At 37.1% G+C, this 16853-nt stretch overlaps 1 protein-coding gene across 12 annotated transcripts in view; it reads right to left on the reverse strand.

Moving 5' to 3' along the window:
* LOC143234396 (netrin receptor UNC5C-like) overlaps positions 1–16853 on the reverse strand; it is a 125623-nt gene that overhangs the window by 12431 nt on the left and 96339 nt on the right. For 11 of the 12 annotated variants that reach the window (XR_013018641.1, XM_076471737.1, XM_076471740.1 and 8 more), the window contains 3 exons: positions 11634–11798; positions 8474–8527; positions 2939–3088 (listed from right to left, as the gene is read on the reverse strand). Coding sequence is in view for 11 of the 12 variants with exons in the window: in XM_076471737.1 (XP_076327852.1) it covers positions 2939–3088; positions 8474–8527; positions 11634–11798 (369 nt within the window). In the remaining variant the exon portion in view is untranslated. The remainder of the gene's footprint in view (positions 1–2938; positions 3089–8473; positions 8528–11633; positions 11799–16853) is intronic. The other variant, XM_076471746.1, reaches the window with a different exon arrangement.

Consider the following 16853-nt stretch of genomic DNA (forward strand, 5'->3'; position numbering starts at 1 on the left):
CATATCAACTTTTTAAATGAAATAATTTATTTATACAAATAACAAAAATTCATCATGACAGTTCTTTACAGCGCGTTTATTACTAATAATTAGGTTTATTTGTATTAGGCTAGAAGAGGCAAGCGTTTTTCATTGTTGTTGTTTTGGAATTTCGCACAAAGCTACTCGAGGGCTATCTGTGCTAGCCATCCCTAATTTTGCAGTGTAAGACTAGAGGGAAGGCAGCTAGTCATCACCGCCAACTCTTGGGCTACTCTTTTACCAACGAATAGTGGAATTTACCGTCACATTATACACCCCCACGGCTGGGAGGGCGAGCATGTTTAGCGCGACGCGGGCGCGAACCCGCGACCCTCGGATTACGAGTCGCACGCCTTACGCCCTTGGCCATGCCAGCGTAATATTTTTGAAATTCACAACTTCCACTTTTTAATCAGTGTAACATCCCCCTTTTCTTTGTTTAAAAATGCAGCTGAAACGTTTACTCAAAATTAAAAAATCAAATGTCTTTCTTTGTTCTTAAACATAAAGTTACACAATAGACTATCTGTTCTGTGACCACAACGGGTATCGATTCCCAAATTTTAAGTGCTATCATCTCAGTCTTAATACAGAGCCACTGGTGATATTTTTGCTTACGGTTTAGTTTACCTAGTTCTCATCTTTTGTGAAGTGCTCAAACTGACAGCCAAGTGTAATTTATTACTGTTAATGTTTAGTTTTACACTGATTAGTGGAACATTGAATTACTAAACATTAAAAATGTTTTTTTTAATTGTTATTTGTTGTACGTATACAACTTGTTTAAAAGAATGGTCCCTTGAACTAATTAATGTTCATGCCTAACATAATGGTGGGAATAAAAACAGTATATTCTAGTCATAATTTAGGTTTAATCATTCAGAAGAAGCGATTATTGGTAATATTAGAATAATTCGACTTTAAAAAAAAGAAAAATTTAAAGTTTGGTATTATTACTAACATCATACATCTAAGGTTAGTAAATATTTAAAAAACTATATTTAAAACGATTTGTACGATATACTTAATTAAGAAGTCAATAAAAACTTTCTTGTGTGAGATATGTACAATTAAATTTGTATTGCTTTAAAAATGCTAATCTTATGTTTCAATTTTCCTCTAACTAGTGTCTCTTTTGAAACATTGGTTACTTTATGTCTCAGTAAATTCATATTAGAAAAACTAGTGTGTAAACACAATAGTGAACTACTGCTGTTTATGATTTTCTTTCATTCCAAGAGGTATCATAAAACCGTAGAAACTACAACGGTAAGATTGTATTAGCTGGCTTATAACGACACTTCAAGTCGGGCAACGTTCTTTCCTAATGTTACCAGAATCAGGTTATGGGAGCATCCACTGCTCAAGAATATCTTGTAACAACAGTGGTCACATTACGTCTCTGCTTACGCTGTGATGGTCACGAATGAAGATTACCGTTTCAGAGTCTCGGTAAATGTTGGTAAATAATTTGTAATTTACTGCAAGATCAGCTTAGTGGTCTAGAATTTGAAATTATGATGTTTTACACCGGTCAATTTCCTTGTTCCTTCCGGGGATGAGACGGACGTTCCTACTAGCTAAAGGACTATTATGGACAGCCAAACTACTCGAAGAAATATGACGTAGAAAATGACGTAATCCTCTTAGATGTTATAAGATGTAATGAACATTATTTTAAAAGAAATGTGAGTAGTGATTCAGTTATTTGCCTTTATAGATTTTTGGTAAATTTGATTTAATTGTATAGCTGCTTAGGTTTAAAATTCTTAAATCTCTTAGTCATTGAAAAATTGGGTTTTATTTTTGGTTTACTTTTGCGATGGTAATAATTAAGATAAGCACAGATTTGGTGTTTACATAATGAACTGAGATTTTCTCTTCCCTAATCTAATCAACATGTTCAGACTCTTTATACATAATGTTTGAATGCATATAAGCTTGTTTAACTCTCAAATTACCTACTTGTTTATACACCGCTGGGGAGGTCCAAATATCACATCATACTGAGTAAGAATTTATGTCCTGTGCCTATTACATCATTCGGTGTAAAGAAGTGACTAAAATATTTGGCGAAAATCACTCATTTTCTACATTAAATACAAAGAAAATCCTAGCAATAATCAATTGGTTTGACTTCTGTACTGATGACAATTTTAATATTTTTATGTGACGCATTTTATTAACTATCCTAACAAACTTATTCATCAGTAAACAAACTTGTGCATAAATAATCCAGGAAAATATTGCTTTAAAGGTGAATGGGGCCGTATGGACTCCAGGTCCATAAATCTTAATTACTGAATGTTGTTTTGGTAAAGTCAATCAAGAAAGAAAATTATGTAATTTTCTCTTCTTTTTTTTTATAGTCGTTGAAAATGTATGCAGATTATACATTCCAAGAGGTGGCACTGTTTATTTGTTTTCAGTTTCGCGCAAAGCCGCTCGAGTGCTACCTGCGTAAGCCGTTCCTTATTCATAAGTGATAAACTAGAAGGAGACCAAATAGTTAACACCACCAACCGCCAACTCTTAGACGACTCTTTTACCAACGAACAGTGGGACTGACTGAAACATTATGACGCCCCCAAGGTTGAAAGGACGAGCATGTTTGGGGGATAGGATTCAAACTCGTGACCATCAGATTAGGAGTCGAGTGCTCCAATTAATGAGTTTTGGTGGGCGTGAAGCGACCCTAGTGGAGAAACATGAAAACTGCTATGTAAATAAGTTTGTTCGATAGTGAATTTAATTGCTTATCGGGTTACGTAACGCATCTTAGATTCATGATCTTCAAACAACAGAACATCTGTACAGCGCCATCGTTAGAACAAGAGACGCACCCGTATCTCGAAACATGGAGGTTTTCCCGAATATCACTTTATGTTGTATGTGATAAAAGATAGATTACACCTACCGCTTTCTCCAGTATCATAGATATTTGATTCTCTGCCTTTGATACGTCGAACGATGAATATCATGGCAACCAGAACCATCAAAAACACAGCTAAAGCAACGAAGAGTCCGATATAGAGGGCGATATTGGCGTTTGATGTAGCTGGAACAGCTGAAAAAGATAGTTTGCGTCATTTTAAATTATGATAAATCATCATGCCTCAAAAGCAAAACTTGTTTGGTTATTATAACAAAAAGCCTGTGTCTCCTGCGAGGAATCGAACTCAGGATTTTAGCTTTACAAACCCTTAAACTTACCACTAACCAATCGGGCTGCAAAATTCATACCTTATTGCTTAAGTTACTAATTTATCACACGTCTAATGTTACTTTAGATTCAAAATGAGTATTCAGGACAGTATTTGCAAATATTAAGGTAGGGTATAGTCTTGAAATCTACTTTATTATAATACAGAATCAATTTAAATCCAAATATCTAGCTAGGCCTAGAGTTTCACTTGTATAAAAAATTAATCGTACCATCATTTAAGAAGGCACCACCTTAAGTTCTCCAGTGGCACAGCGCCATGTCTGCAGACACTTACAATGCTCGAATCCGGGATTTGATTCGATACCACGTGGTAAGCAGGGCACAGAGAGCCTATTGTTGAACTTTGTGCTCAATTACAAGTAAACAAACAATTCTGGTTTGTTTTGAATTTCGCGCAAAGCTACTCAAGGGCTACCTGCACTAGCCGTCCCTAATTTAGCAGGGTAAGACTAGAGGGAAAGCAGCTAGTCATCACCACCCACCGCCAACTCTTGGACTACTCTTTTACCAACGAATAGTGGGATTGACCGTGACATTATAACGTCACCACGACTGGAAGGGCGAGCATGTTTGGTGTGACGGGAATTCGAACCCGCGACCCTCGGATTACGAGTTGAGTGCTTTAACCACCTGGCCATGCCGGGCCTTCTTTTTAAGTAACTTTGACGATGGCTGAAATATTAGTGTACACTATTTTTATTAAAAGTATTTAAATATCACTTTAAAATACTATTTATAATTTTTCTTTTAATTTTGTGCATCAAAAAAAGTTTGGTCACGTCCGAATAACACATTCTCCAACGTGATGTCATTTAGCACGCGAAGTAGAATCCACAACCTGACATCACGTGCATTCACGAGGAGACAGTCTGAAATAATAGAACGTGATATGTGTCTAAATTACGTGCGTGCATACTGACAAAGAAATTCTCAGTAATACAACATTTTAATGCACTACTTTTATATCATTCAGAATATCACGATTTCTTTTAGCTGCTTAAATCCTGGAACGCTATTGCTAAAAATACTCTCGTGAACAGCATGTTTTTTAATATTTTTTTTTTTAAGTAGGACGTCAGCTGGTTATAGGTAGGAACCAAGGGTCGGGCTCAGGAAGCAATTAATTTTAGTGAGAGAGGGTCTGGTCGGTAAACTTCTCTTTTAAAAGTTTCACCCCTGAAATCTCATAAAAAACTTGATGGATTCGTTCATGTGCATCTTGTTAAGATCAGAGTTCGCTGTTGTTAATGTTTTCCAGTATATTTATTGTCAAACAGATTCAGGGATTTAGCTCCATGGGCCAGTATATACCCAGCAATGTTCATGTTTGAAAACTACTAGATAAATAAAAAAAATTGAGAATTGAGGGATCGTAAAAAACAAACAACAACAAGTAAGGTAACAAAGGTAGACATTATTTACTCAAACTACATACCCCTAACCCTAATTTGGCTCCATGCTGTTACCTAGAATTACATTTGGTGGAGTCAAAAAAGGAATTTGTAGTTTCAGTAAATAATATCTACAGTCTTGTTCCCTTGTTTACGATACCTATTTACAGGTTTTTAAATAACTTATTATTTTTATTTAATTAGTTTGTTGGTTTTTTTATGCTCATCTATGTGCAAAAGATTACTTGATATTGTATCTAACTTCATACTTTGTAATGATAATAAACATAGCTAATAGCTATCTGATATGGTTCATGATGATTTACTGTAGCTGTTGACCATTTGATCGCATTATATCGAGATATAAAATGTTAAATGCAGCTGGAGATTTGTTTAAGAATATAGTGAACATTTCTAGTTTCCGTATAACTAAAATCTCCATATATAACGCATGGCAATGGGTAATTATATGACAAGATTAAGACACAACCCACACTAAGCCCACATAAACTTTGACCTATTTAAAAAGCGCCCTTTTTAAATAAAACGTAAACGTCTAAAACATCTATTTAAATAAACCTTCGTGTCTTTTAAGATATTTATTTTGCGAATGTGTGGAACAGAATTTAATATTATGTGTATTTATTTGTTTTTTAATTATTCACTTCATACATAATATATGGGTTTGCCTCATAAAGACACCTATTGTATAATGTACAAAACAGTGAGTGTCCACATGTTACAGTAATCTAATTTTGATTGGTAATTTCTGTTTCATCCTTACTTAAGCTTTTTAAAGTTACACCAGATATTTGTTAGAAAGCTAATTCCAGGGGTTATGATAATATAGTTTACATCACAATTATGGTGTTATTTAGCTTATGTAAAATATGGAAGAAACAAATATAGTTTTCAATACTCCTACTATTCTCGCAGTACCTTATTTAATGTTTTACGAAAGGTTTTGGTGCAATATACTAAGCCTTTTTTTTGTTGTAGGCTGACAAAATTATAATAACAAGAAGAATTAGAAACCGTTCAAAGCGGATTTTATTTTCCTTGTAAATCTGCTCCCTAGTGGCACAGCGGTACGGCTGCGGAGTCACACTGTTAAAAAACCAGGTTTCAATACCCGTGATGGACAGAGCACACATCGTTCACCGTGTAGCTCTTTGCTTAATTCAAGTAATCAACCTTGTAAATTCGCCCTTTCAGCCGTGGGGGTGTTATAATGTAACGATCAATCTCACTATTCGTTGGTAAAATAGTTGGCGGTGGGTGGTAATGACTAGCTGCCTTCTCTCTAGTCTTACACTGTTAAATTAGGGACGGCTAGTATAGATAGCCCTCGAGTAGCTTTGTGCGAAATTCCAAAACAAACAAACAAACAAACAAACAAAACCTTGTAAATCTAAGGTGTGCTTCTTTTATGTATTATTTACATGTGTAAAGCCTTAAAACTCAATAGTAAAGGTTTTAAAATGTTGTTTGAACTAAATCTTTACTGTTTTAAGATGCTTTTTGACGAACTTTCTATTAGGGTTAGTGAAATTCCTTGCGATCATTATTATGAATCATTATCGTGGTTCATGGTATTAATATCTAACAAAGTCGTATCATTATACTAAGAAAATGTGCCTTTTATCACGATTCACATAAGAGCCTAAACTATTTTCACTCAAAATAAAAATAAAGGTACTTGTATAATGCCCATCAGTATTTAAGCCTGACAATACATTTAACGAAAATTCAATTTTTCCTGTCAGTAAGTCTAAATCTGAAAAGAACAACCATTCTTTTGTCATGAAATATACCAAGAAAACCAAGCCTCACTCATAAACAGTTCCTATCATTAGCGTCCAACCAAAACATGGGGTTGCTATCAACCTTTCATAATAACATTCAACAATAACTCACACTAAACGACTTTTGTTTAAAAGATCAACATTTTATCTTCTCTCCACGCGGCTTTATTCGTCCTCGGTTTGGCTCTTCGTGTAACCATCGTGAGGTCAAGGTTAATCATGTCCTACCCATAATTACTTGCTTTTGCAGAAGTGATGAATATGTATAGACGGGATCGTCACGCCCCCTGCTGGGTCATTAGTCTCGAACATTAAACTATTTTGTGGTCTTGATTAATAAAAACCAAATTCCCATGCACGGCATCTGTTCAGCACAGTGGCTATGTTATACAATATACGGCCTATTCTCTAGCTTTCTCTTCTTTTCTGTTTGTTTTTAAACCGAGTTTACCAAACAACATGGCCATTCAGCAGGCGCGGGATAGCGGGAAATTTATTGAGACAATTCAGTTCTTCTTACGAAGCGACGAAAAAGCAAACTAATCACGTTCGTTAGGGGTAAATGCTTATATAATTTCTAAAAGAGTGCGAGTCGTGATTTAACAAAAGCTGGGAATTTAGAAAAAAAAAATGTATATGTTCTCCTTTTCTTAGGCCCCGGCATGGCCAGGTGGTTAAGGCGCTCGACTCGTAATCCGAGGGTCGCGGGTTCGCATCCCCTTTGCGCCAAACATGCTCGCCCATTCAGCCGTGGGGGCGTTATAATGTTACGGTCAATCCGACAATTCGTCGGTAAAGAGCAGCCAAGAGTTGGTGGTAGGTGGTGATGACTAGCTTCTTTCCTTCTGGTCTTACACTGCTAAATTAAGGACGGCAAGTGAAGATAGCCCTGATGTAGCTTTGCGCGAAATTAAAAAAACAAACAAACAAGCACGAGGGTCGGGTTGCCTTCCCTGAAAAGTGGGGGAAGTAGTGATGTATCATAAAGTTTTGATGTTTTGGCCATGGTCCACAAGGAATTCGTAAATGCTTTATCGTGTTTTGACACCGTTGACAACACTGGTCTGCCTTCGCTGATGAAATTACATGAGAAAGACTAATATATTTTTCACCTTGATAATACACCACGTCGTATAGTAAATCATGACCAGCAATGGTTTAAGATAAGTAAAGTTCTGACTTTAGTCCCGCGCTGATACAGCGGTTAGTCTCCGGATTCACAACGCTAAAATTAGGGGTTCGATTCCCCTCGGTGGACTCAGCAGATAGACCAATGCGGCTTTGCTATACAAAAAACAACAACAACAAAAAAAAACATAATTCTGGCTTTATTTCAGCCAACCAAGAATCCAGACGCGAGTCTAAATGGACAACTTTTGGGTACTTTTAAGTTTTTCTTGGACAGAAAGCTACAAGCAAGAGGAGTGGCAGTCTATTCCACAAGATGCATAGTGATGGATATTGGCAGCCGTTAATAACAGATTTCAGGATGTGGTTAATTATAAAAGAAGGCTTACATCCCAGTAACATCTTTGAAAAATTTACAGCTTAAATATGGTTACTTAACATACTTCCAAACATATTCTTAAGCAAATAACGAAACAGTCAAGTTAAATGTAGCGATCCAACATATTGATTTATATACATACGTATTATGTTAAGTATCTTATTTCTGCATAAAGGCCCAATATCAGAGCTTAATTATGCCCAGCCTTCTTGTAATTATTCACCATTAAGAACTAAAGGGAATCAAATGCATTTTAAAATACTTAAACACCACGTTTTTTAATACAAGATTTTTTTAAACTTGAAGCTAGAAGATTCTAATTCATAACCCAACTTATACGGAACTTTCCCGTGTTTGTGGAGGAAAAGTTTGTTTGTTTGTTTGTTTGAATTTCGCGCAAAGCAACACGAGGGCTATCTGCGCTTGCCGTCCTTAATTTAGTAGTCAAAACGTAAATTATGCACGTAAATAATCAATAAATTTTGTAAGATAAAAAAAAGTTAATCACATTAATGTTTCTCACCTTCTTCGCTGCGGCTTCGACCATAAGGCACGAGGTTATCCTTGTCTCGACCACCTGCAAAAGTAAAAAAAATATGAGTTCGATTTGGCTCTTGGATAACAAAATTTAAAAAAAAAGGCTTAACTCTTTCACTATAACGTATTCGGTTTATTTCGGTATTTTGTATATTAAAAAAATATTAAATTAAATATGGGTTTGGGAAACGACTGCTAACAGAATTAGAAATATTTGTTCTTGATTTCACTGCAATTCTGAGCTGAACTTCAGTGTTTTTTACGTTTTGTAACGTACTGTTTTTACAGTATATGACACTATTAAATTCAGCTGTCATCAGAAAAAGAAACCTAAGATATACGACTGCAAACTTGAGTCTGTTCTTAGGAGTTTTATTTCCTGCAGATGCACTGATAAGATTATTTTAAAGCCGTACAAGCTCTGCTAAGTCTCAGGATCACGCGAAAAGTAAGTCACGTGAGGAATCGGATTTTTCTGTGTAAAGTTAGGGGATCCAGTTTCAGAAACCTGTGAAACTTCTCACTAAAGCCCCAACTCTTCAAGGTTCAACAGCTTATTAACAAAATGGCGTACGGAGATTTGCAAAGCAATTTTTCTTTCTTTATTTTTTTGAACTGGAAGGTTTCAGATACGAATGAAAACTGCACAGCTTGTGCCCCCAGTGACCAATGCTCCAATTATCTCCACCCACTCTCAAAATCACGCGTTTCCAACATAACTCCACGAACACTCGATGCGGTAACTCAAAAATAGCCACTGTGGACACAATGGATTTTATAACCTTGACATATCACGTGCTATACTGTTTGTTTGTTTGTTTGTATGCAGTTAAGCACGAAGCTACACAGTGGGCTATCTGTGCTTTGCCCATCACGGGCATCGAAACGCAGATTCTAGCGCTGTAATTTAGCAGACATACCGCTGTACTACTGAGGAGGCCTTGCTATTATTTTCAAGTTAAATTTCTCCAACTGAAACGTCGGACGTGATATCCCAATGCGTCTGTTTGTTTGTCTGTAGTTAAGCGCTATATTATACAATGGGCTATCTGTGTTCTGCCCATCACGGATATCGAAACCCGGTTTCATGCCTTGTAAGTCCGTAGACATACCGCTATGCTACTAGAAGGGGGGCAATGTGTCATAGCATCCATTTTATGCAAATTTGAAGTTCTTATTTTATCTCCCCTCTCTATGCAAGATGTCTCATAACCCGATTTATCTCGCAATAATTTAATACCAACCACGTAAAGTGTATTTGACAAAGTAGATGTTACTAATTTATCTAAGCACCTGTGGCCAAGTATTTTAAAGTTTCTTTTGTTAGAGTCTGTAGTTCAATATTTCCGTAGTAACAATTCTTAATGGCTACATCATAAAATAACAACCTAGTTTTGAACTCTTCAAAACATATTTTCGTGGCTATACTCAGTGGAACATTTCTTAGCAAAATTCTATGGTTTAGCCTCGATTTATCCGTCTTCACGATTATAATTATGCTATAATGGTCATCTCTTCATGAACTTTTATGCGCTGACCTCGAATATCCTTCTTCCCGATTACAATTACTGTGGTAGTTATCCATTAACAAAATTCCATGTCTTAATCCAAAATATCCATATTCACGGCTACAGTTACTGTAGTAAACATGTCTTCACTAATGTTTTAGTCTTACATTGAATATACGACCCGGCATGGCCAAGTGGGTTAAGGCGTGCGACTCGAAATCTGGGGGTTGCGGGTTCGCATCACCATCGTACCAAACATGCTCGCCTTTTCAGCCGTGGGAGCGTTATAATGTTATGGTCAATCCCACTGTTCGTTGGTAAAAGAGTAGCCCAAGAGGTGGTGGTGGGTGGTGATGGCTAGCTGCCTTCCCTTTAGTCTTACACTGCTAAATTAGGGACGGCTAGCACAGATAGCCCCCGTGTAGCTTTGCGCGAAATTCAAAAACAAACAAACATACATGGAATATTTATTTTCATGGCTCTTAAATATTTCTATCCAGAAGTTATTTCAACAAAATTTCTCAGATGGCACTTTTCTACTGATTTGTGTGATATATTTTCTTATTTTAGGTGCCCCCCAGTGGCACAACAATATGTATGCGGACTTAAAACGCTATAAAGCGGGTTTAGATGGTGGGCAGAGCACAGACAGCCCATTGTGTAGCTTTGTGCTTAACGTCAAACACGAATACTGACAAGTTAACTTGTCATTATTAAGATGACGAAAGTTTCTTGACAAAAACATAACCGGTCTAGTCACATGAGGGTATGGAGGCCCACCTAACCTTAGTTCAAGGCCCTTAACTTCTTCCAAGAAAAACACCTGAAATAACATCTGTCTTCACTGTAACAAGATTACTAGCATTCAGGTCGAATCTAACGTTTGGTGGCGCCCACGTTGCCACCTACCGGATCGTTTGTACACAAGATCTGTCAGATATCGAAAAGAAATATAGATACAATTTCAGTCGATGATCTCAATACATGAATCCCTTCTTGTGTTTGCTCCAACTAAATCCTGACAACCTGGTTAACACACTGACTCCACCCAATCTCTATCACAGTCATTATGGAAAACTTGAAGGTTTACGTGTTGCAAAGAGTTAAGAAGGGGGGGGCACCTTGCAAACGAACGAAAGATTGGAAATCGGAACTTACCTCTACACATTCCTCCTGTACAATTGCCCTATGGAATTCGGAACTTACCTCTACACATTCCTCCTATACAATTGCTCTATGGAAATCGGAACTTACCTCTTCACATTCCTCCTGTACAATTGCCCTATGGAAATCGGAACTTACCTCTTCACATTCCTCCTGTACAATTGCTCTATGGAAATCGGAACTTACCTCCACACATTCCTCCTGTACAATTTCCCTATGGAAATCGGAACTTACCTCTTCACATTCCTCCTGTACAATTGCTCTATGGAAATCGGAACTTACCTCCACACATTCCTCCTGTACAATTTCCCTATGGAAATCGGAACTTACCTCCACACATTCCTCCTATACAATTGCTCTATGGAAATCGAAACTTACCTCTTCACATTCCTCCTGTACAATTGCTCTATGGAAATCGGAACTTACCTCTACACATTCCTCCTGTACAATTTCCCTATGGAAATCGGAACTTACCTCTACACATTCCTCCTGTACAATTGCCTGTTGTTAAGTCTTTGCCTTCACAGTATCGTCCACCATGAGCAGGCTTAGGGTTAGCACAAGTACGGCGTCGATGATGTCTGCAGTCTAAACCACAAGTTGACCAGGATGACCACGAAGTCCAACGACCGTCCACTGCTGTGAGACAGAGAGATGTGCGCTTTCGTGACTTATTATCTTCCATCTGGCCCTTATAATAATCAACACATTTCAATACGCTATCGAAAATGTGAGACATAATGTATGTTCCACACCGATCTGAACTCGATTACTTTATATATACCAGGCCATGCGTGGCCTAATGGTTAGCGTGCCTGGCTCCAGATACAAAGCTTTAACGTTGGTGACGTGACAGGTCTCTGAATACGAATTGTATAACTTTGATAATCAGTCCCACTGTTCGGGTAAATACATGACAGGCGGCTGATGCTGCTGACTTGTTTCTCTCTTTCAGGATTACAGTTCTAAATCAAGGATGGCTGTGCCTAAACCTTAGGAATCTCTGGCGTATGAGTCGTAGATTTATACAAAGCTAGAGCTTTGAAGTAAAAACAAACGAATAAACAACAACAAAAAACAAAACGTGTGATTTATTAAGTAAGACATGGAGCGTGACAACAGACGATTATCCCAGCAAGGATATGAGTGTTGATACTGTTCAAACCATGGCCGTTCTTTTTCGTTTTTCTTCTGTCATTCACAAAAATAAACAACACTAATGAGTACAGCCTGTTACACAGGTTTGTTATTTTATTATTCTTAATTTTCCTACAACAAAATTTGTTTGGGTTCCTACATAATAACACGGTTTGCTGCTGGGAATGCCAACAGGTCATTGGTAAAAGTAGCAAGTATACTCCACAAAAGCAACAAATTATTTTCAGATTGTGTTTTGTTTGTTTGTTTTTGAATTTGACGTAAAGCTACGCGAGGACTATCTGCGCTAGCCATCCCTAATTTTGCAGTGAAAGGCTAGAGGGAAGGCAGCTAGTCATCACCACCCACCGCCAACTTTTAGGCTACTCTTTTACCAACGAATAGAGGTCACTTTATAACGCCCCCCACGTCTGAAAGGGCGAGCATCTTTGCAGTGGCGGCGCCAAGGGGGGCTTGACCCCCCAAAATGAGCCAAGCCCCCTCAGCCCCCCAATATTGTTACCTACATATTTAGGTGAGCTTTCTCTTTTACAAACACGTATATTTTCATAAACAGATTACTTCTAATTTGTAATAATGAATTATTAATCAGAGTATGAGCTTCCAATGAAAACGCAGTTCAAAATAGCACACCTTTCTGAAATGTACCTTGGTATTTACATTATTATAATTTACCATCTATACTTCATATTAATGGCATTTTGGGAAGCCCCTCCACAGTTTACCTCAGCCTCCTCAACGAAAATATCCTGGCGCCGCCACTGCATCTTTGGCGTGACGGGAATTCGAACCCGCAACCCTCAGATTACCCTAACTATCTGGCCATGCCGAGTCTAATCAGTTTGCGTGAACAGGAATTTGGAACACCTAGAGGTTTCTGTGATAAACACGAGAGCTTGTAGTTACGAATCGCGTGCCTTTCCGTAGTGGACTATGGTCATCTGATTTTAGGATTAACGTGGCCTTGATAAAGTTTATGGTTACTCTCGAAACCATAACGGATTGTTTAAAAGTTGAATCCAAAAATAAAAAAAAATAAACGACCGGATATCGCTCAGTTTTCGAAGTTAACGGAACACATTACACATCACGTACGAACAAAAGGGATCTCTAGTGGAAATTTGTGTCATCCGCTGAACGCACTGAGTAGACACGATTGGTTTACATCAAATCTTCTCACGTGCACTGTTGGAGATAATCCCATGTAACTGGCTAAAGTACCTCATTAATCTTATCTCTGGAACAACGACTTAACATTAGTATTGTTAGGACGGTCATTTCAAATTAAAAGCATCTCAGGTTAAGCACCATCTTGTTCCTTTGTGATCTGGGTTTTGTCTTTATCCGTGTCAAACACAAATAATAAGAGACTTTATTAAACATTTGTAAGAGCAACAGTTTAATACGCTATTTGTTTGTTTTGAATTTCGCACAAAGCTACACGTTGGCTATCTGCGCTTGCAATCCCTAATTTAGCAGTGTAAGACTAGAGGGAAGGCCACTAGTCATCACCTCTTGGGCTATTCTTTTACCAACGAATAGTGCGATTGCCCATACATTATAACGCCCACACGGCTAAAAGGGCGAGCATGTTTGGTGTGACGGGGATTCGAACCCGCGACCCTCGAGTTCCTCAACTACCTGGCCATGCCGGTCCCGAATATCTTCGTCAGTCTCTAATAATGTGACGAATTAGCGAAAATCTGATAAGTACAACGTACAATATAGTACAATAAAGTGCAGTGTTTCGACATATTAAGTTTTTGTCGTTGTTTTTATTTTAAGGAAAGTTATTATTACACATGTATATCTAAAAATTATTTTAAGCGTAGTATACACATGTATATTAACATTTCATCGCTATAACTCTTTACTCTGATTTTTCAACTTTTATTACTTCACAAGTGTAAAGGCCCGGCATGGCCAGGTGGGTAAAGGCGTTCGACTCGTAATTTGAGGGTCGCGGGTTCGAATTTCCGTCACACTAAACATGCTCGTTCTTTCAGCCGTGGGGGCGTTATAATGCGACGGTCAATCGCACAATTCGTTGGTAAAAGAGTAGCCCAAGAGTTGGCGGTGGGTGGTGATACCTAGCTGCCTTCCTTCTAGCCTTACACTGCTAAATTAGGGACGACAAGCCCAAACAGCCCTCTTCTAGCTTTTCTCGAAATTCAAAACAAACCAAACCTAAGAGGTTCAAGTGATACGCGGGAATTATTTCAACTACGTCTCCTGTTAAAAAAAATAATAATAATAATTTAATTAGATGTTTGAATTCCAAATCTCGTATCTCAGTAACAGAATAATGAACGTTCCAGATTTATTTATGTACAGTTGTCGAGAACATGGTTTGTGTGATATTTTATAAAGTACTTCTTTCAATTAGATATGCAAGATCTAACAAACACATCTCTGTTTTTCACTCTTTTTGTTCTTATTCAAGCAAAAAAAAATCAACACCAATATATTTTGGCTGACGAGCGATGAAAACCTGCCACCAGCTTTTACCAGTAGAGGGCGGACGGGTCAAGATAAACTGGTTTCGTAGGAAAGGATGATTAAAGCAATTATTTCGTTGCTTGTTGCTCGCGCGAGCAGACGAAAGCGATTGATAATATCTTATATAGCCAATTGAGTTATATTTACTTAATGTTATATACGTCAAAACATGAATGTACTAAAAAATGAGGCCTAGCACGGCCAGGTGGTTAAAGCACTTGACTCGTAATCTCAGGGTCGCGAGTTCGAAACCCATCACACCAAACATGCTCGCCCTTTCAGCCGAGAGGGCGTTATAAAGTGACGGTCAATCCCACTACTCGTTGGAAAAAGAGTGGCCCAAGAGTTGGCGGTGGGTGGTCATGACTGGCTGCCTTCCCACTGCTAAATTAGGAACGGCTAGCGCAGATGGCCCTCGTGTAGTTTTGCGCGAACTTCAAAAACAAACAAACAAACAAACTAAGTAATGAAATACTTATATAAAATACGGCCAGAAACTGCTTATCACTTGGTTACACCGCAATAAGTAAACTGTAAATCTAGTTTAAAACTTATACGGTAAACTTGTACACATCCTAGCTTACAAAAAAAAAGTTACATATTTTTCCTGATTTAAAGTAAGCTACGAAATATGATACACCTAACAGTCGAAAGCTGTATAACAGAATCTTGTAACTGGAGAAAAACGAGTTGTCCAGAACTGGAGATCCGTCAATGGCGTGTAGTCACAGTTTCAAGTAACACTCATCACCAAAGTAAAAGTTCTTTCATTCCTTATACCCACCTTTATTCGTATCTTTTAATACGATACTGTTGTAAATGTAAACTCCTTTCCACGTGAATTTAAATGGACCATTGAAATAAAGAGTTCTGTTGCCAGGTTGTGATGCTAAATTCTCTAAGTTGCAAGTTTACTTGGATAACTTCATGTAATTGTCATTATATTGTATATTGCGATGGGAAGGTCTCCAAATAAAAGTTAGTATCTCTACAGTCGTTAAACTAGTGAATTTTTTGTTTTTAAAAACACCAGTTTGTTACGACTCCTCTTTGTGGTTAAAATACAATAACACAACTATTATTGTTATACAGAATGACAACTGAAATACAATAACTCGACTATTATTGTTATACAGAATGACGACTGAAATACAATAACTCGACTATTATTGTTATACAGAATGACGACTGAAATACAATAACTCGACTATTATTGTCATACAGAATGACGACTGAAATACAAGAACTCGACTATTATTGTTATACAGAATGAGGACTGAAATACAAGAACTCGACTATTATTATTATACAGAAGTATAACTGAAATACAAGAACTCTACTATTATTGTCATACAGAATGACGACTGAAATACAAGAACTCGACTATTATTGTTATACAGAATGAGGACTGAAATACAAGAACTCGACTATTATTATTATACAGAAGTATAACTGAAATACAAGAACTCTACTATTATTATTATACAGAATGAGGACTGAAATACAAGAACTCGACTATTATTATTATACAGAAGTATAACTGAAATACAAGAACTCTACTATTATTATTATACAGAATGACGACTGAAATACAATAACTCGACTATTATTATTATACAGAAGTATAACTGAAATACAAGAACTCGACTATTATTGTTATACAGAATGACGACTGAAATACAAGAACTCTACTATTATTGTTATTCAGAATGACGACTGAAATACAAGAACTCGACTATTATTGTTATACAGAATGACGACTGAAATACAAGAACTCGACTATTATTATTATACAGAAGTATAACTGAAATACAAGAACTCTACTATTATTGTTATACAGAATGACGACTGAAATACAATAACTCGACTATTATTGTCATACAGAATGAGGACTGAAATACAAGAACTCGACTATTATTATTATACAGAAGTATACCTGAAATACAAGAACTCGACTATTATTGTTATACAGAATGACGACTGAAATACAAGAACTCGACTATTATTATTATACAGAAGTATAACTGAAATACAAGA

Source organism: Tachypleus tridentatus, chromosome 12 (assembly GCF_004210375.1).
Source record: "Tachypleus tridentatus isolate NWPU-2018 chromosome 12, ASM421037v1, whole genome shotgun sequence".
Classification (NCBI taxonomy): domain Eukaryota; kingdom Metazoa; phylum Arthropoda; class Merostomata; order Xiphosura; family Limulidae; genus Tachypleus; species Tachypleus tridentatus.